The sequence below is a fragment of the Channa argus genome, chromosome 4, assembly GCF_033026475.1.
Source record: "Channa argus isolate prfri chromosome 4, Channa argus male v1.0, whole genome shotgun sequence".
NCBI classification, from domain to species: Eukaryota; Metazoa; Chordata; class Actinopteri; order Anabantiformes; family Channidae; genus Channa; species Channa argus.
Window position 1 is genome coordinate 23,050,093 of NC_090200.1, and position 21,967 is coordinate 23,072,059.

Sequence of the window (21,967 nt, forward strand, 5' to 3'; positions counted from 1 at the left end):
ATGTTCTCTGTAAGCAGTAAATTACACATTTCAGCTGATTTCCAAAGCTTTTATATATTTGTAAATTTTTTCGCCTTAATCTGTTGTATTTGTGTAAATAACGTGTTAAACCCGATTTTAGATTGATCTGTTCCGCACCTTTCTCTGTATTGTTGGGCATCTGTCTTTGGGAAAGTGTCAGCTTCTTAAATTCTGCAAAAAAACAAGTTTAGAAAGTTTTCTTGTGTGTCACAATAGAAGCAACAGGGACAGGAGTGCAGCATGTTGCGTCTGGTCTATACAGAGGTAATGAAGTGAATTGCGTCAGTGGCGCATGCAGGGTAGGGTTGAAATGCGCCTGATCTGGCCAGGCGGATGAAAGTAGAGGCGCACTGTAGGGAGAGGAAAAAGTTCTCAACAAGGAGAGGCAGGACTACTCTGACGGAGCCCCTGCAGTCTCACTTTGTATGCCTCTAAAAGACTTTCCCTGCAGTCTTTTTTTACATTTTTGTTCTGCAACACTGCTTTTACGTTTCATAAGGAGAAATCCTACTTTTTTTTAACTTAAGTGAAAGCAGCAGCACCATGGAGCTGCTCTGCCTCGAAATGGACACCATCATACGAGCTCGTCCCGATCCGAACCTCCTTTGCGATGACAGAGTCCTGCAGAGCTTGTTGACCATAGAGGAGAGATTTCTACCCCAATATTCCTATTTCAAAGTCGTCCAGAAAGATATTCAGCCGTTTATGAGGAGGATGGTCGCGACTTGGATGTTGGAGGTATATCGAAACACCGAGTGCTGACAAGTCTTATTATTTCCGTGCTCGACTTAAAAGCCTCCTGATTTGTTTCATTACTACTTTACTGAGCTCTGCTTGCAGTTTTTGAACACTAGATAAGACGTAGCTCATATCTCCGTCAGATTATTTCTCGTATCACCAAAATATGTCGTTCTCTTTAATTTCTTACTATTTTTAAAGTCCGGTCGTGAAGACTGCGCTACTGAAACAGCGAACCATTACGTCTGTCACACCACAGATTTTCTTTGACATGCCTCACGGGGTGTATGCATAAGCTGTCTGGTGATTATTTAATGTTTTTTTATCTAGATAGCCTGAATATTTCATGCACACGTATGCATTCCCCAGTGCAATTCTGCCCTGCGCTGTTCTATCGCCATGTTGGTTTTTGCGGGAGCGCTTGTGCTTTTAAGAGGACTTTACAGTGTCATAAACGCAATAACAGCGGTTAAACCCCATCGGGAATGACAAAGAAGGGTCTTGTGTGTCCCCGGAATATAGAAATGATCGCAAAAAACGTTGCAGATGTTTAGATATCTATTTTGAATGTCGGAAGGGGCGAGGGCCTTATCTCTCCTGTCGGTCTTATGTTCCTGGAATTATGTTCGCTTTGTGTCACTTCGTTAGATATTTTTCGTAAACACCCATCTGCAAACAATCTCGAGACTTTGGCCTTTATTTTCATGTAAATATTGTCAGGGTCCGACATACTGGGGATTTTTAATTAATTTTTGAAATGAATATACCGAGTCGGCAGTGACGCACACCACACCAACTCGCACCACTCGCTTTTTATTTTGACATTTTATTCATATTTATCGGCGATGAATTTGGATAGGAATTGTCGGATATGATGTAGAATGTCCCCCTTAACATTATGATGCGAAAAAAGTCGGTCTAGATAATTTATTTATATTTTTAAGTATTTTATGAAAACATGACGAGCCTTGAAAAAGAGTGTTTCCGTGTGCTGTGCTGTTGGGGTGTTTTTTTGGCTCGGCTGATTGTGACTTGAATTCATTTCTTAGTCAATGAACTGCAGGAATGTGACTCTATTGACAGTATGTATCTGCGACTTATTCCATTCTTGTTAAATAATGTATTTTTAATTAATTTATGATGGGGATGGGCGCAGATTCTTGGCCGGGCCCCAACTATGCGTGTCATTGAATTTATATGTTCTTTTTATGTGATGCGACTTTTGTTTCGTTATCTCATAAAAGTTTTACGTACATTTCCAGTGCTGCAAAATGAGTCAGGTCATTGCAGGCTGGCTTATTGATTCCAAATGCTGAACATTGCTGCATTGTCTGCTGTCTCTCTCTTCAGGTTTGTGAGGAGCAGAAGTGCGAGGAAGAAGTTTTTCCCTTGGCCATGAACTACTTGGACAGATTTTTAGCCGTGGTACCCACCAAAAAGTGTAACCTGCAGCTGCTGGGAGCAGTCTGCATGTTTCTTGCATCCAAATTAAAAGAGACTCGTCCATTAACTGCAGAGAAGCTTTGCATCTACACAGATAACTCCATCAGACCACAAGAGCTGCTGGTAAGCAACCATATAGTTGGAGCTATTTCACAAAACTCATAGTGACGCGTCTGAGGATTCATGCTGCTATCATCAGCTGACACTCTTTTTCTACACCGTGTTTACCTTTTGGAAGCCAGCGCTTTAATGCAGTGGTTTAAAGGGATTAAAACATTTTCATTTTAACAAATCATCTCTAAACACAAGGGCTGCTCTCCTGTTGCAAAATATGTTGACCAGTCTCCAGTTTGCACTGCACCACCATCACAGGTCCATGAACAGCAAAAGCCCCAAAGTTCCATAAGGAGTCACTTTACTGTACAAGACTCTGTGGGCTTTACTGTACGGTCTAGCCTGTGTAGTGGTCTCTATCGCCATCTAGTGGCAGATATTTGCACAGAGCAACGGGGTCAGCTTGAACTTCAGCCAAAGTTCTGACTCTGTTCCTGTCAGCTAGAGAGAGAGAGAGACACAGAGAAATTCAAGTTTGCCTTTTACAGTTTAGCTTTCATCTAAATATAACCATGCATGATGCACATTATGTCATGCTGTGCTTTTTCTGATTATCGCACACTTTCAAATAAGAAACATAGCTTACATTCAGTGTAAGTGACAATGCAGGGTAATCCTATGTCATTTAGAGAGACACACATGTCACTCCTCTGTGTCCTTTTTATTTGATGAGGCCTCTTTGGCCTGATAATACCAGCTGCTTTCACCAGTGCAAACCAATTAATTAACTCAGTTTCACATCAGATAATCATTTCCCTGCTGCTCTGTGGTGCTACATAAACATTCCTTAGTAAACAACAGCCAATCCCACCCATGTTGTGAAAGAGGCCACATATTATGATTCAAAGGTGGCTGATGGTTGTAGGTCTGCCTCACTGGCTGACTGGCGGCCCTACCCGCTGAGCTTATTGCTACAGTATAAAATGAGCTGCTGTTGATTTGGTGGACTTCTGGTTATCTTCTGGGACGTCTTTCTGTTCGAGGATATCGCATCGGATTTAATTTCCCCTCTCTCTAGTAAAGGTGTAAATGGTCAGAATGTTGCATTTGTAGATTTTTCATGTGCATTAACAAGAAAAACTGAAATCTGACTCCATCTCACCTTTAATTTCAGTCTGAAGACAAGGCCCCGGTCCTTGAATTGGTTTTCTGAGGCCTCTTCTCACTGTTTCTGTATAAGGCAGTATTTTGGCTGACATACAGATACAGGAAACAGAGATCAGCTGCTCAGGGCATGTGATCTTCTTTTTTTTTGTCCTTGTCTTTGCCAAATTTCTTGTAAAGAGAACCGCAATGTTACAAAGAAGGTGTGACTAGAGGAAGGCAGTAGCAGAAGGAAGTGGGTGCCTGCCTGCCACTCTTGTCAGCATAGAGCTTGTGTTGCAAGGTTTTTGAAAGGGTTCACTGTAGACTCAAATCTTTCTGGTACTGATAGAAAAGGCGTTCGAGAGCAGGGGTCATCCTGTTGCATGAGGATCCACCATCAACAAACCAATGAATAGCATTGTGATTGCACATGATCAAACAGTCGAATCTTTTAGCTCAATTTGGTTGAATGTTTCAAGATGGTACACAAGGTGGATACATCTTTCTTCTTTAAATAAGAAGGTTTAGGTTTATATCTGTCGTCCCATTTTGGCAATTATAGCTATAAACAAAATCCTTGTTTAAAATCCTTTAAATTGTCTGCAAGCAGGAAGCTCAGTGACAGCTATTTCGAATTGCCTCATGACTTGAGTCCATGTGGTCTCTCTCTCTCTCTCTCTCTCTCTCTCTCTCTCTCTCTCTCTCTCTCTCTCTCTCTCTCTCTGTAAGGGAAAATGAAGAGCATCCGTAGTCACAGTCACAAGGCTCTAGTCCGGAACAAAACCACAAAATATTTTCCCAAATTAGTCACCATTTCTTTCGTTAATCACCTCCTCCTCTAGGAAGTGAAAGTAACAATACATTGCAGGGGAAAGGAACGCCACACCTAGTACTCTCCCTCTGATATTACAGAAAGGTGTTGAGTAATGTAGGATGTCAAACTTCTCATGTCAAATGCTGCCTGGGGTTTGTGTTTCCTGTGATCCATAAATCATTTAAACTAAAGTCTTTTAACCATATTTAACAATTGACATTACAGTATTTATGTAAAACACGGGGTTAGTGGACAGGGTTAGTAGAACTGGCAACAAATACAGATATAATAAAGAATTTTTGTGTAAAATATTTATAGACATAATAAGTGAAATACTGTTTAACTTTAAAATAACAGATTTTTTTTGTTGATCTGGAAGAATCACAGCCTTTCCTATTCATTTTTACCATACAAAGTCTCACACATATATACACATGCGCACACTAAAGCAAACCTCTGGTGGGCCTCTCTAGGAAAGTCCCCAGATGCCAGACAGACAGACATGGAGGGAGACAGTGTTGTGAGGTCACCTGAGTTGGTGGCATTGCTGGTGTTTGTCTGTCTCAGCACCAGTCAAACAGAGGATAACATAATAACAATAATGCTTATCCTCTACACACTCACTACTGTACAAGGCCAGGGGAACACAGAGTAGCATTCACACACTTTAGGCTGAACGACTGCAGTAAAGTCGTAGTTTTGTACCATGAATGTAAATATGCGGTGGTACTTGGTGTCACTTAAACATCGTCCCTGTCTACTCTGGGTGTGTGTGTCTCTCTCTCTCTCTCTCCAGGAATGGGAACTGGTGGTGTTGGGGAAGTTGAAGTGGAACTTGGCAGCAGTGACGCCAAACGACTTCATCGAGCACATTGTGAGGAGACTGCCGCTGCCCGAGGATAAGCTGGCACTTATACGCAAACATGTTCAGACTTTCATTGCCCTCTGTGCCACAGGTAGGCTGTTGAGGTCACACACACTTCATAACAGATTTACATCCTAATGAACTGTGATCTTTAATTGGAAAACCTCAAACGATGACAATACAGATTGCAGTGTCCTGTTGAAATCTTTTTCGTTTGTTATTTCTCTCATGGGTGTTGCAATTGACACTGATCATACTTAAGGTGCCAAGTCAAACGGAGCGATAATGGCTTGCATCAACATACTTTCTCATGTTGCAAAATATTTTCAACTGCGTGTTCTTCTTTTAGCACCTTATCAAAGCCCTCTTCACTCAATAACACGCGGCAACAACTCTGTTCAGAGCTGTGCTGCGGGCCAGTCACAGCCCGCTGTAACTTAAGTGAGATTCATTACCTGTAGTGGGAAAGTATTCTGCCTTAAAAAAGCATGTGTCATGGAAGACATCTCAGCATTTGACACGTAGGTCTGACGACCATCATCTGTCTTCTCCCTGGCTGCTGTGTTGTCATGTTTTAGAGGGATATCAGTGGCTTCCAGAGCATCCAGTAACACTTCAAAGCCGATTTTTCCTGGTTGGGGGGCATTCCCATGTTGCACAGGGTCGGGAAAAGGAATGAAAAGAGTTGTAGGGAGGCAAGCCTTTGTCTTTCTGCTCTTGAGGTAAATTGGTCCCTCGAGATCAAACATCCAGTGAATCATGGGAGGGACAGGGAGCCCTTAACGTGATCTTAAGAGACTGCTAGGTTGAGGCAGAGAAGATGCAGGAGGGAACAGAGGAGAACGAGGAAGCTGGAGGAGTGTATTGTTTTTTCACTGCCAATTCTAAGGCATGTCATGTTTTCATATCTCTTTGTCCTCCATCCCTGCCCCCCTCCCCTTCCAAACTTCTCACACCTCCCCGCCCAACAGCTGGAGGACATGATAGCTTTCCCATGTTGAGATTCGCTATAAGGCAAGTTTCTCCTGTTTGCTTCACCTCCAGTTCCAAGTCCAAGGCTAAAAACAAGTCAGTGGGGAGTAGTAGAAAAATGAGCAGCTCAACCAGTTCCTAACATCCTGAGCAATTCATCTTAACATTAATGAGTAATAAAGGAGGCCTTTTGAATCCTTTCTCAATCACTTTCAGTGTGAGCTCCACCACTACCACAAACTTCTTTCTGCAGGCGATTGTAAGATTACATACAACACCCCCCCCATGGGAAACTGCTCCTTAGGCTGACATCATTATAGTCAGATGAATAGATACAAGGGACGTGACAGGTATTTACAAGAGAGTAATGGAATTCAGTGCACTGATTGTGCAATGGATATGATAGGGTAAGAAACGTCTGCAAAGTTCGAAGAAGAAATGCCTGTTTTCTTGTTCTTTCTCAGTGCCTCTCTCTTCCTCTCGCCGTCTCAACCCACATCTCTCATCCCTTTTTTTGTGCCAGCAGATTAATTTTCAGAATGACACCATGTCCAGTGATCGGATCTATTCCCAAAGCAACATTGTGAAAGACTCAGCATGCACTCTGTCCTTAATTGCTTCAATGAGGCAGTGGAAATAAATTTCCATGCCGCCTAGAGTCATCCTCCTGACAATGTATTTTAAGGGAGAGACGTTTTGGAGATGGCTCTGGATTAGCAACAGACGATTTATCTGTGTATGCTTTCCCTAGACTTGTATCCAAGCAAATAGCAAATGGCAAGACTGAGAAGGAGAGGACGCGAGTCAGTCAACAATTTGATGCATCTGAAGATCTCGGGGAATTCAAAACCCCATTTGTGGAACATTCCCAGCCATAAATCTCTGGGTTATCTGGTGCGAATCCTCCTTGAGTCAACCTCGCGGTGGAGCTGAGAAGGTGAAGGCACAGGAGAAGAAGGAGATCTCTCATGAGGATTTACATTGGCAAGGCAGTTGACCACAGGTCACCTGTGGCCTTCCTATTTCACATAGTCTCATTCAACCCAGCACTACTCCCACCACCGCTGCTCCTACACTGAAAAAGAAAACATGCATAAAACCACAGCTCTCTGTTTTTCAGAGAACAAGAAGAGGAGAAGCGGAGAATAAGGCCTCTCATTCCTAATGGCTCCTCTCTTTTGATGAAACAGTTCCGTTCGGGCCACTCGGTGGGATTTTGTCAGGTGGCGCAGGCTGGCTCTGTATTAATTAATAACATTGGCTGATCCATTCACATCTATGCAAATGGCTGTGGGGCTCAGCTAGAGGCTGGGAGAAAGGAGACAAAAGGCTTGGCCCTTACATTTCATATGCAGAACCATGCGAGGGTCAGCGCTGCAGGGCCACTTGATAGGAAACACCAGCGTTTCCCTAAGGCAGGCCGCCGGATAATAGTCCAGAAACAAGCTCATTAAGGGAGATTATGAACCTCCATTCCTACACACAGACACCAAGTACTCCAAGCTTCCTCTTCTATTCTTATTCAATTGAGGTAAAATGGAAGAATGGACGGGTGCATGGGGCAGACAGATGCACCTCAACCTGTCTGCTGCAGTTATTATGCTCTGTCGTCTTGCCATATTGGCAGGGATTATGGTCTGTTTAAAAAAAAAAACGAATACAATAGCCCACATTCTAATGGTATGCATGGAATGGTGACAATAGTGACAGAAGTTGATCAAAAGAAAATTCTGGATCACAGCCAACGGTGCTCTCCAAAAGAGAGTCAATTGTCCTTGGGGACACAATAAGGATTTTGCTACAAGTCAGGATGTAAATAATAAATGATTTATTGTAAGTGATAAGTAAGTAAGTACTCACTCCTTTATTTCGAAACAGTATTTGATTACTTTTCTCTGGTATGTAGACATGTCTTTGGACTGGATGAAGTAACTTGATGATTAACTAGTTAGTTTCTATGGGACAAACTAATGATTCACTAGCTAACAAATAAGAGTTACGAGTTAAGCTTTGCAGCACTGCTTCACTTTAGTTTTTGTACAACTATAAAAAATGTTTGCCATTAAACAGTGCTACTAAACACTGTTAACCCAAAACATAGCACAGTGAGGTACCGACATACTTTTTGCCCACTGAACATTTGTATATCAAAAAAAAACGCTAAAATGCAATGAAGATCAGTAAAGTTATCAAAAACTAAAATATGTATACATACTTAGATGTGGCCTGTTCTCCATATCCTGAAACATGCTTCTGTTTTTGAAGCATTGAATATTCCAAAAAGGATTCATCAGTAATTTTTCGTTCAGGCTGTTATGTGTCATTGGTCTAGAAGCAGGAATGTTGCTTGTAGCTTCCTCTTCAAGTGGCTGCTGCATGGAGATTTCCCTCCAGGCCCAGCTCTGCATTTTAGTAATGAATGATTCACCTCAGATGTGGTCAGCGAAAAGGTCTTTACTGGTGTTTGTTTACTTAAAACCCCCTTCATGTTTGATGAGTCAGAACCTCGACAAATTAGCTACCTCATGCAACAAATTACCATCCTTCCACACGCTCCACTGATGTGAGGAATCACGTCCGATCTGGTTGCATCGTCAACACTTGTAGCAGGAAGAAGCTTCCTGACAATATGCACCAAAAAGTCTGGCACACAGAGTGAATCATCAAGTGGAATGTCCTGAAATCCCCTTGTTCTCTTCATTGGTGTAATCTGCACCACACTAAAAATACATTGGCCAGCTGAGTCACACCGGAATACAGCAGTTATTCCACGTAAAAGAATTAAAATTCTGAAGGTTCTAAAGACCGCATGTTTCTCTTGGAGGTCACGTAATTTTAGTCTGTCCAATTTTATTTTCTAAGAAACAAAACTTATGATTAATGAGTTTTAACTTCTGCTAAGCTTCTACAAGTACTTTTCCAAATTATATCATCTACATAGTTAAGCAGATTGAGAGTTTTTGAATATCAGAACCAGATACAAATACAATTAGCACTGTGTGCTCATCCAGTGTGGAGAAACATGAACTCTCCTTCTCCTCTGAGCCAAATCTGTATGCTCCTCATCCGTCGCCTGCAGCTGTAACACTCAAGATGATGGTGCAAGGCTATAGAGAGCTGTCACAGGATGCAACAATTAAGGAGGAATTCTGCTCTCTGGCAAATGAGTTGAAATCACAGTTTGAGCAGGGTGCGTGACTCAAGACTCTCCTCAAAATTTGTTGTCTGTTTGTCTCCAGAGTTACTGGAACAAGAGCTAATGAAACATGACATATAACTGTATCAAGTTATTGTTTCTTCATCAGTGATTGCCCCACTTGTTGGAAGAGCCCAGTTTGGAAGTTGTTGTTTGTGTGTCTCAAGGAGCCACACTAGGTGGACCGTCTTGATTCGTTCTCCACAGACTGTGTTTTGACTTCCAGGCTGTGTTGCATTAGTGGTGAAACTTACTGTCATGCCAATTCCAAAACGATGTTTGTTTTTGGCCCTAATCAGTCAACAGGCTCTGGATACTCGTAATGCTTCTTCTTTAATAAACAAGGTCAATAAGGGCTATATGTATAGAATACAAGACCCTGATTTATAGCACTGGAAAGAGAGGAGAGGCTGGAAAGGAGAGTTTTTTTCTTTCTTCTTTTGGCAGTTGTTCAACTTTCCAACTTTAATTAATTTACAACTTTAATGTGCATACTGTGCATTGCAGCCACCCAGGAGGAATGGCCCATGTAGGGCAGCGGACTGAGTGACCAGAGGCCTGAGGATGAAGTTTCAGGGGGTTGGAACATGGAGGAATTGAGATGTGGGGGCATAAGGAGGAGAAAGGGCCATTGAAATGGGCGAGAGGCGTGCAGGCCAAGCCCGCCAGCCGCTGCTCACAGGGAGCTTTCCATCGCAGGCGTCCCCACTCAGCTACATACACTGTTTATCCTCAACATGAATATCAATGAGGGCCTCCTAAAATACGGCCATTCTTTCCCCCACATGCAGCAGCCACCAGGCCGAAGTATCAGCCTGCATCGGCTGCACGCGCGTCCTTGTTCTGCTACAGACCTGTCTTGTCTTGAGTGCGAAAAATCAGCTTGTTGCCCACTGCCCAGCACTCAGCTCTCCCACAAACCTACGTCTGTCCTGTGTGTGTGTGTGTGTGTGTGTGTGTGTGTGTGTCTGGATCTTAAAGCAGTCCTTGGTGCATTGTTTTTTCCTTGTGTCTCGGATGTGCCTGCCTCTTTGCCTGTCAGTCTGCACTCGCTGCACACGTACAGTAAATCCATGTATGCCTTTGTCCTTTTACGCCTCTATAGAAAGTTGTTCTCTTACAGCAGTGATGTAATGCTGAAGGGCTTTGTGTGCTCTTTCCTCTTGGCTTGAGGTAGCCTTTAATAAATCGCCCCTTGGCAGAGGCCCAGCGGTTAACACAGGGGTGTATAATAAGTTCATTTATTTGTCAACACTGAGCCCACAAGATGAGAAAGTGCCTGGCTGTGCATCTTAAAAAGGCAGTGAGGAGCTGCCTTTACAGCTATCAAAGGGCCTACCTCTTTGATTCCAGATGAAAAAAAAAAAAAAGGAAGAAAAATCTCCTTCAGAGCCATCGCACGCAGTTTGCTTTGCAATTGAATATGGCAATATGTTAATGTGCAAGCTGTTTCTCTGCCCCCACTGCCCACTCCTCTAGCCCATAGGTGGCCCAGCACAGAGGCATACTTGTGGGGGGTGGGGGCTGGGGTGCAGGAGGTTAGGGTCGCTGGAGGGCGACTCTTTTCTTCTTCCAAAACCTCACAAGAGTCTGGACACAGACTTGAGAGTGATGTGCAGCAGAATTGTCTACCCCCCTCTCTTCTCCCACCACGCCCACCACCTTCCCTTCTTTTCTCCTTGTTGCCATACCGTCCATCCCTCCCTCTTCATCTTCTTCCCTCCATCGACCCTGTTGTCCCCCTGTCCAGCCGGAGTCTTTGTCCAGCCTGCCTCTCTGAATTGGTATCAGCAGAGAGGGGATAGATTCTGTGTCTCTCAATTGGGTGAAATGAGGTGATGACTCTGGACAATGGAGTCACACTCTTCTGCCTTCTCTCTAGCAAGCCCGCCACTCTATTAATATGCTAAAAGATAGGAGGGCTGCCAATGCAAACCGCTGCCTGTTGTAGCAACAAAGACTGGGGCATGTGTGCCATTCACTGGGCCCATCTAAGCAGGCCATGTGTTGTCCAAAATGAAAGGTAGAAGTTGAGCAAGACATAAAGAGAGAATAGAAAAAGCTGTGTGTGTGTGTGTGTGTGTAGAAAAACCTTCTCTGTCCCTGTCTGTCTGTCTGTCTCCCTTGCTCTCTCTCTCCCTGTATGCCAGTTGCTTTGCCTTTTCGGGCTTCTGGCCCGTTCACAAGCTGTCTCATTTGCATTATGAATGACAGTGAGGGGAGCTAACAAGGTTATTGGTCTTTGAGACGCACGCCTGTGACCACACGTGGAAAAAGGACCTACAGCAGTGAGCATTGGCAGAGGCACTGAGCCTCTCTATTCCTCCTTTTCCAAGCGCTATGGGGCTTTTTTCAGCGAGCACACGATTTACTCAGGAGATGGAAGAAAAGGGGCCGGGCTGGGGAAAGGGGGACTTGGGTGGGGAGTGGGTGAGGGTGGTTGCTTTTCAGCTCCTTTACAAGCCAAGTGAACCCTCATTATCCAGGCCCCTGGTCATTAGTGAGCACTGCGTTCCGACCCAGTGCAATAGAAGGATTATTTATTAGCTGACTGCTATATTACTGAATTATATTGTCTCTGGGAGGAACACATGTACCTTTTTTATGGAGCGAATGAAGCATAAGTGTAATTTATAAACTGCACCAGGTGAATTAAAGAATCCAGGGTTAATTCACCTTTATTAGTCTTTAAACGTTTCACCTCCTTACTAGCTGAAAAAATAATAACGAAATGTTTCTATCATTTGCAAAACGCTTTAAATGATTTAAATTTTAACTCAGTTGGTATTTCTTCCTCTAACAGATTTCAGATTTGCCATGTACCCTCCCTCCATGATTGCCACAGGAAGTGTGGGGGCAGCAATCTGTGGCCTACAGCTGGATTCAGCTGACCAGTCACAGTGGGGTGACAGTCTGACAGACCTGCTGGCCAAAATTACAAACACAGAAGTGGTGAGTTTCTTTTCTAACCTTTTAACACATATAGAAAACAGATTGATGGAGCTGGACATTTATTATTTCAATTTGAAATTACAGAACTCTATTTTCGTCTTTTTGGTTTTAAACAGGTTTAGCTATAGCTGAATATATTGGAATGAGGCAGAGTGTTAGTATCTCTGCAGTCATCAGTTGGTAGTTCACTGTAACTGTGATTCAAAGCTGAATAAGCTGCTTCTCTTAGTGGAATCTTTCATCTCTTTCCAGTCAAGTGAAAAGCCACAGTTAACTCATCATGCCAACGAAACAAGGTTTTACAATCTATTAGTTAACAAAGCAAATTCTGTTTTTTTTTCTGCTAGACTTGCTATGTCTAAGAGAGAAAATAACCCTGTTATTTATGTCAAAAGTTAAGAAACCCCACATGTTTGTTGAGCTTGTGTGTTTGCAACAGACAGTAGTTGAGATGTTGAAATGCCACACTCAGATTTGGCTTCTATGCTGGGATTCAGCTTGCCACCAGCCCATTTTGGGGTTGGAGAGGTTATGACCAATATTTGTCACAAGAAGACATTGAAAAGGGGAGCAAGTTAAGAACAAAACTTTCTTTATTAGAAGAAATCACCAACTTCATATGTTTCTCTATAGTCCCTTCTGTTATAAACTAGAAAATTAATGTGTGGCATGTTTTTTTTTTCCACCAATTTTGTCCAGCTTCTTAGGGCCCCCTCATATAAAGAGTCCTCGAAATCCAGCCAGGTTGAGAGCGTATATGTTGTGTTCTTTCGCTGACAGGAATGCTGGCCAGGCCGTTGTGTGGCTGTCTGGGTATAGTGATTGTTGCAGTGGTGGGTGCGTTGAGTCCAAACACAGGCAGGGCCTCTGCTAACTCTGAGGTGCCTGGCTATCGTCACACATTTGGGAGTGGGCTTTAAATTGCTATTGCTCACTGCAAGGGTTAGTATATGGGTAGAACTGCACAGGGTAAGGACATGGACACATCAGGCTCATAGGTAAAGGCAGTTTTTATTTGTCTCTGGGGCAATTACTCTGCTGTATTTGACCCATCCTAAATGTTCAGGATCAGTGGACCGCCACAGAGCAACACGCAGGGACCAGTTCCAGTTCTGAGGCCACAGCCTTGGCAGGGGTACTTCTAATAGGGAATATAATGAAAAGGTCTTTTGATTAGTAATAGCAGACATAATGTAAACATGAATCTTCATGATCTCAGTTTAGATTGAGATCTTCAGGTAGATCAAGTAGGGAATGAATTTGTTCCCAAGCCTCAGCCCTGGTATGTTAAATTCTGTCCCAAAGGGAGGCAGAGGAGGAGGTGGAAGAAAGCTGTTGAAGTGTGAAAATGACACTGAATGCCTCCCTCGCGACACTCCGTAGTCCTCTCTCGTCTGCTCACATGGTCCATAATGCATCACTGCTGGAAAGGATGGCTCCCTCTGGTGCAAGGTGTGTGAAGTCTCACTCAGCAGCTGAGGAAAAAACAAATAGCTGCCCTCAGCAGTACAGGGCCTCAGTGTGTTTAGGCTGTGAGACTTGAGGGAATTAAGTCACTCTGTGTTCCTCTGATCAGCTCCTCAAATTCTTGGATTCAAACAAGGCATTTCTCACAGTAAATAAGCGGAGGCAAAGCAGAGGGCATCCACCCTAATTTAACTTACATGAAGGGCTTTAGTACAAGAAAGCTGCCCTAAACGCAACACATAGAGTAGCTTTTGGTTTATAAAGTTACTTAACAACTTAACATTTGACTTGTAGCCACTTGTTATATAATATAAAAACCCCAATCTCATGACAATGACTAGAGTTAGGTGTCAACATTAAGTGGCTGCAGCGCTATTGACGCTCTTGAATAATGTTTGAACATTTAGGCCTTTACACTCTAAAAAGAGGAAACGGTGATGACTGCCTATGCCATTTAAGGACTTACCCTGCCTCATTTTGCCAAACGCTGAACAACTTTACACTTCGCAGTACTTGGCTTTGGCTGGTTATGCAGAGGCTCGGCAACATGGAAGAGTGTCTCGTAGCAAGCTGGCAAAAGAGCCAGGCAAAATATGTAGGCAAAGCAAGATTTGCCAACCTCTGCAGCAACAGCTGCCAACAGTATCATGGCCAATGCCACCCCCTTGGCATTCTGCTGGCATCTGTGGTATCCAGAAGCTGTGGTTTTCCAGTGGAAATGTGATAGGGCCAAGTCTACCATCTTGGGCCACTGGAAGAATGTGTGTAGTCTCACATACACCTGGCCAAGAGGGTCCCATTAGGGAGAGAAGATGAGGCTGTGCTCTTGAGAGCTAAGTCATAATATTCAAAGACAAGATATGTTGCATTCAAGTAGGGAGACACATCAGTTGTGGTTCTGCTACGCTGTGTTTTGCTATGCAGATCCACTGTTAAAACTTTAGTGGGAATGCTGCAAAATAAAACAACACAACAATAAGACTAATAGTTAGTATATGATGGCCAAATGCCTCATTTTTTTCTTGAATCATTGAAACAGGAAGTAGAGGTTAAAAAGTGCATTTTTCTAGATTTTTTCTTTTTAGCACTTGATTTGTCTCTCTTTGTCTCTCATTTATGTTTTTTCACTCAGGGTCAGATCCAAAGAAACATTCTCAAATGCTAGTACTGGCATTTTTATTCCTCTTTTTAATTGCTGTGGTTTCCATTTTGGTCTAACTATCACTGAGCACGATGAGCTACATATGAAATGGAAATGTGTTTTTTAAATTTATTTATTTTTGTCAAGCCAAAATGTTTGAAACAAAGATTCATTTATTAGGAAAGATTATCTATATTAACACACCCTGTGGCAGTGCAACTTATGGTTTTTGGGCACGCAGGCGAAAGCTACTGAAAGGTCACATTTTCTATTGTAACTTGTAGAAATTTGAGTCATGTGGTGACTCCTTATTTCCAGTGTAAGCCTCCGGATGTTTTGTTTTAAGATGTGTGTCGTCGTTTCAACTGTCTGACCACCAAGCCCTTCAAGAGTAGCTAACACAGTCTTGTGTGGTACAGTCAACAGTTAAAACACATTCCATGGCTTCACACATTTCTTCCTTTTGGTTTTGACTGTCTGCACGACTTCCCCCTGCTGCCATTGTCACAAATTCTGCCCAGGGATAATGTGCATGCCTTGAATTTTCTGAAAGACCGATTCTTGCGGTATAAGGTATGTTTGAGGAAGGGCAGACAGAGGATTGTAACTTCAAGGATGTTCTGCAGTGGTCATGACTTTTTCGGGTTGAGGCTACAAAATAAGATGCTTCAGTATGGCACTGGCTCCCACGGCTAACAGATTCAATGCTGTTGAGATCTTCAATATTCAAATACCTAGAGCTTCTCTGAAAACGGTTTTGGTGTTTCCAGTAGTCACACATTGAAACCATTAAAGTTTCTTAAATAAAGCCCATGGGGCTTGGCATGGAATCTGTAGTTCTGCTCTGAAGAGCAACAGTGACAGGCAGAGAATGTCTTTCAAGAAGTAAGGGCGTGCATTCTTGTGGTAAGACACGAGCAGTTACTTTACATGTTTGGTTCTTTGCTTTATTTTCTCACAGGAATTGAAAGTTTATGACCAATGGGGCACTTGTTGGTGGGAAGAGTGTGTGTGTATGTGAGAAAATGTGCAAATGGCCATGTTAGAGACTAACGTCTAGAGGAATTTTCAGGATAAACCCTAGTTGATTCTCCTCCACATCAGACCTGTTGTTGGGGAGAACGTTCCCCTTGAGGCACACAGCCCAAATCAGTCCAACTTTCACATCATCACAACATTCAGTTTTAATCTACTGTCATAAGTCTGAATAATGTTGTTAGTGGCTGTTAGAATTCTTAACATGATTTCAAAGGTTTTCAAGCTACGATTTGAATAAAAAGCCAGAAACTCATGTGGTTTCCCTTCACATAACACAGTGCCTGCCCCACCCTATAATGTGTCATGCTGTTTGACCTTTGACTCTATGACCTTTTGTCACTCAGCCGTGTGCACCTCCTGAAGAGTTATTTTCATGTCAGTGAGGTCTCAGTTCTCATTTTAGAGGCCCTGCAGCACCAGGAGCTGTAACACAGACTCAAACTGTGGCCCATCAGGTTTAAATTAGCTGTAAATTTCTGAAGAATGTTTCACCGCTCCACGAGTGGTACACTTTCACCCTTCCCTCCAGCCATGCGGCACTCTGTCATGTTTCCCAGAGACATGCATGTGTGTGCATGTGTAACGATGAGAGCAAGAACTTGGCTTCAGTTCTGTTACAGCATTTTACCAGCAGAGAGCAGTGTTGACTCTTCCTACTGGCAGGAACTGTCATATTATTTGCTGTAACAGGACAGTCTGACTGTCCCTAATGACTGTAAAACAATTTAACCTTTTTCTTAATGTTCTTGCTAACAACCCGTACAGCATGCCTCTAACTTGCTCCTCCTCCGCTTCCACACTTCCCCTTTTCCCCATTGAGTTGCCCCCTCTCCCTGCGTTGTGTTGTCCCCTCTGTCAACCCTCCATCAGGGAAGGATATGAGGGCTCAGCACTGTTGAGAGGCTTCTGTCCCAGGTGGATTCTCAAATTGCTGCGGTGGCTTTGATGGTGAAAGGCGAGCTGGCCAGGTCTCAGATGGATCCCCTGCAGGCAGGCAGGCACACAGACTGGCTCTCGTTAAAAAAGCACCACCTTTGTGTTCCCACAGGAGGTGGATGTAATTAACATAGATTTAGTACTACCTGTGTTTTCAGCTGCTGTTGTCAAGGCTACTTCTGTTTGGGTTTTGTGTGTGTTTGGGAATGGCAGAGCTGGTGGGATAGGGGGTTGGTTGAATGAAGGAGGCAGTGGTCTGCGTATGTGTGTGTATTCATATGTGCCTGCATGCTCATGAGTACTCTAGGGGTGGTGTTCAGTGCACAACCCTGGTGGGCTGATGTAATGTTTGGCTCTGCTCCGTGTCTGTGCTCAGCCTTAGCTGGAGCTGGAGCTGGTCATTTAAAACCACCACCCTATATTGTGAAGGGGCCTCTCTTCTACCACACCAAGGGCCTCTGTTCCTTTTGCAATAACTACAATTTTCAGATTTTTCTTGTGGCCAAGTGTCATAATAACAAGCTAAAATTGATATGCACTCACACCTTGCTCTTCCTTTTTTGTTGCATTGTAGGATGTTCTGAAAGAGTGTCAGGAGCAGATTGAGCGCGTGTTAGTGAGCAGCCTGCGTGAGGGGCGGCAGCAGCAACAGCAGCAGCAGCAGACACAGAGAGGGCCCAGCGGTAAAGGTCTGGATGAGCTGGATCAGTCATCCACCCCAACAGACGTCCGTGATGTCAACTTATGAACCACCAGACAGCATCATTGCACAGGATTTACAAAAAAAAGCATCATGAAAAAAACCTCAATTTTGTGAAAAACAGAAAAAAAGAACAAAAGAACAAAAAATGTAAAAAAAAAAAAACACAAGCCCTTTAAAAGAAAAAGAACATTGCTTGCTAGTTTTTTTTTGTAGATTTTCTGTTCTTCAAGTCAAAAACACCTGCCCATCAAATAGACTTTCTTTGATGTTCTAGTTTAAAAGCAAAAAATTTGATACGCAATGAAGCCCTGTGGTGCCTTGGATATACAGAAGGGAAGTTAGTCATAATTGCATTCTGCCTTTGATTGTATAGTGTGATCTTTAAGTTATATTTTAACCATTGCTTGGTAATGAGGATGTTACGGTAGTAGTTGTGGAAACCATTCAGAAAAAAGCATACATGGGATCACATTTGGGCTTAAGTTTCTTCTCTCTGTTTTCTTTTATATCAGTACTGTCGTTATTATGCTTATTGTTGGTATGAGAGAGAACATATGTGGAAGGAAGTAAGAGGAAGAGAAAGACAGAGGATGCTGTGAGAACATAGTGCTAAATGTTGATTGGTTTCAGTTCCAGGGAAGCAATGGAATTACTATAATTATTAGTAGTATTAGCAATTATTATTATTATTATTATTATTATTATTATTATTATTGGAAATACTTTTGGAACTAGGTAGTAGAGATCAATAAGCTCCTTTTGTCAGGCTGCTTGTATGTGTCGTTTTTGGGTGCATTGTGTAAACGTGTGTTTGTATGTGAGTGTGGCAGTTTGCATGCGTGTACTGTATATGCCACATGTTGATGTGTGCATGCCTGTGGTGTGAATGTGACATGTGATCCAGTATCTATTTTAGTAGTGTGCATCCTAAGGTGAAAGGCACCTAAAAAACATTGTAGATTAAAGTAAAAGACTACAAAGCAAGCCAAGGCTACACATAATACCAATAGTGTAACAGGGCATCTATGCTATATCACTGCCTACGTGCATTAACAGTGTATCATGATTCATTATTGGACAACAATAAACTCATGTGCATGAACTATAAGTGAGACAGACAGAATAAGATTTTGCAAAGGAAGGTAGAGCATTTGCATTTGATGTTGAGGTGTCTCACTTCAGACTCAATGGTCATGTCATGTTTGGTCTTGTTTGTTTATTACTGCCATTCTATTAATGAAATATTACAGATACTTCGTTCTTTCTCACATTATTACGATATGGTGTTTCCATAGTTGTGAAAGGCTGCTTTAAGTCTGAACAGTGGACTAATGACCTCTTACATGTGGACCATGTAAACACGTGTGAAAACAGTAGAGGACGAGGTCCTGAAGAAAGTAATGCTTTTTAATGTACGGAGCATGTTAGATTCCTCTGAATACTTTGCAGGTAGGAGCTTGTGTGTGTCATGGAAAGGATTTAGAAAGAGAGGGACAGTGTGACCAAGAAGTCACTGTCGAATGGTGGAAAGCACATGAGCACGTGGCACAGAATAGTAGGACATGGAGGATTTTACTGGTGCAGAAGCATGCTGCTTTGTAGGAGATGTGGATGATGTACAGCCAGTGGCTGGAAGGTGATAATGAACAAGTTGCCCAAAGGTTTCACAATAAAACTCTGTAATCTGCATATTTGGGTAACATGAATTTCTTATAATGGATATCTGCAATGATACGTCTCAGTGGACAAAAATGTTCTGTTTCCATTTACATGGAAATTAAAAGAGGAACTAAGACTTTATGCAGACAGATTATGTGATGATGAACCTTCTGTGTAGGGGTGGGGTGGGGGGTTAATAATATACTTTTAATGCATCTGGAGTCCCACATAGGGTTGTTTTTAGCTCCCCTATATGATTTCAATGGCAAAGCACTTTGAGAACATGCTCCCCAGGAGACAAGTAAAGGAAATGCATTGGATGGCGATCAGAGGTGAATGGATGTTTTCTTTTTTCCTTGTTATCCTTTTCTTTGGTTTACTTTGTAGGGCTGGTTTCCCAATTGTAAAAACATGGAAGATTCAAAATTGAAAAGCGTTACGCCAAGTGGACATTCCAATAAAAAAATTAATAAATCAACATTCCTATTTAAGCTAAGTTCTAGTTAACGGGGAGGATTTGAACAAATGTAAAACGCCTTTCTGAATTGGTGAACACTTGATCCATGGCTTCTGTTGATTTTCTTTTACATTGTCAAAAAATGAAATATTTGTCCTTACTTGAATTTTTTTTCTTCTTTTTATTTATCTGCATCACAGCCACAGATAGTCACACAGGGCAGCCATGAGCTGCAAGAGAAGGTGGTCATAACATCTAATATTTGCACATGTTCTTTTGAGGGCAACAAGGTTTGCATTTTAGAAACTGCTGAAAACCACCTTCGCTGATTTCTGTTGCAGTGGTTGGTCAGTTTTTCATGGTGCTGGCTTGCGTAGTTCAGGCCCAATGTCTTGTCAGCGAACACATCTGTTCCCTGGTAGCTCCACTGTTTCCCTTAAATCGAATGGGTTCGTCAGTCAGACAGACATCAGCACAAGAGTTTTTTTCTGAGTTTTTTTACTTTCCTTTAAACTTTTTTTTATTATCATAATGAGATACTTGTTTGCAACTGCAGGGGGTGTTCATAACTTAATGCTTGAGGGTTTTTTTTTTCATGACCATGCCGAGTGTGGGTTTATCAGCCTGAAGAAAAAAATGCGGGGATTTAATGTTTTAATGATGTTTTTCAGTAAAACTGGGAATCCAATTATATTTGCCAAAACATTACCCAAATCAATATTTGATATGCCCCCTTCATTTTGTTTCTGTTGGCCAGATGTAAGCTCTTGCCCAAACGTAATGGTTTTGATTTCTTTTCCTGCAATTAATGTTGCGTGTATTGTATATCGAGGCCACCTTTTGAATTTTTGTTGGGTATATTATATGGGGTAACAGACCCGCAAAAGGGGTTTTCTAAGATTTAGAGATACTGTATTCCAAAGTGAAGAGAGGACAGAGGAGGAGGTGTGAAGACGTCAAGAAAAAAAGTGTCAATATTTTTATTGAGTTATTGTCTTTTTGCGCTGCTAAAAGCTATGAATTTGTTCCATTTATACAAAAAATAACATTACCTAGTTGTGATGTGTCACTTGAGTGTGCTGCTATTTTATAAACATTTGTATTGTAATATAATTATTTTACCGCTTAAGAGATACATTCAGAAAAAACAAAGTAGAGAAAGATAGAAAACCATGAAATGTGTACTGGACTGGAAATGTTATTTGTACAGTTTGCTTGGATAGCATGTCCTTTTTCCTTCTTTTTTAAAAATCTATTTTGCTCTTCTTCATCAGTGAAATTCTGCATCCATGGTATTTCCTATACCTCAGGATTACTGGACAAAATACAACACACAAATCCATCACTTATACCTCTGCAGTTAGGATGCCTGCAGCCCTGGAAAAACAATACAGTTGGGAATAAAAAGATGCAACTTTTTTGCCTGATTCAGGCAACAACTTTCTCAGTGTGATGTAAAACAGGACATATGCAAGGCTTCCACTTGGACTTTACCTTTATTGGGGAGCGGGGGGGTCATGACAAACGGGGGGGGTATAAAAAAAGATAGTTCAAACATGGACTTTTATTATTCATGTTGGTGCTACATCTGAGTTGTTGTGTGTATGTGTGTGTGTGTGTGTGTGTGTGAGGGAGGGAAAACCAGCATTCCTAAGATGGCCAAAGTACAGTTCTTGCTTTATATACCCACAATCACTGAAAACCACATATGAATTCTGTATGTAAGAAAGATACATTTTTGGTCTGAAATATTATGTGTATGCACCATTGTAACAGCCACAAAATAATGAAATGGGCTACACCTGTCAAGTCCATCTGGAGGTTTCAACGGTGCATATTTCCCATTGAGTTGACCCCCCCACCCCCCACTATCACTCATATCATGTACCTCAAATGTCTGTTGCACAACTTCTGTTTAATAAACGTCTGCTTTAAAGGGTGTGACACCACATCAGCTCACTAACTCCCATGTGTGTGTTCCTTTCAGATGTGTTATTAATTGTATCAATAGATTATTTTTTTGTGTAACATTATGCATTGCCCTGGCCAGAATGTTCCCGCAGTTATAAACACTCCTGTAAAGGTAGTATGGGGTGAGAGAAAATGATTTGTAAACAAACAGTTATACAATTTATGTGCAGTTTATTATTTACAAAAAAGGATTTTATATTTTTTAAATCATTTTCTAAATGTGTTAACCTAGTTTGAGTGTGTGCCCCAGTTTGAGCACCCCAATAAAAAAAAAAATTCTAGATCCGTCCCTGCAGATAAAGTGACTGCCCACAGATATAGATCCAAAGTTGGAAGTTTTGTGAGAAAGACAAGTGTCGGCCAGCGCCCTCTAGTGGACACAAAAAGAGCAGCA

At 42.1% G+C, this 21,967-nt stretch overlaps 1 protein-coding gene across 5 annotated transcripts in view; it reads left to right on the forward strand.

Annotated features, from left to right (window-relative positions):
- ccnd2a (cyclin D2, a) overlaps positions 1–21,561 on the forward strand; it is a 135,167-nt gene extending 113,606 nt beyond the window's left edge. For 2 of the 5 annotated variants that reach the window (XM_067501564.1, XM_067501562.1), the window contains 4 exons: positions 2,110–2,325; positions 5,013–5,172; positions 12,053–12,201; positions 17,358–21,561. In XM_067501564.1, the coding sequence (XP_067357665.1) occupies positions 2,155–2,325; positions 5,013–5,172; positions 12,053–12,201; positions 17,358–17,531 (654 nt within the window). In that variant the 5' untranslated portion in view covers positions 2,110–2,154 and the 3' untranslated portion in view covers positions 17,532–21,561. Of the gene's footprint in view, positions 1–339; positions 760–2,109; positions 2,326–5,012; positions 5,173–12,052; positions 12,202–17,357 lie in introns of those variants that run through there. The other 3 variants (XM_067501563.1, XM_067501561.1, XM_067501560.1) reach the window with 2 other exon arrangements.
- Positions 21,562–21,967: the final 406 nt, after the last annotated feature.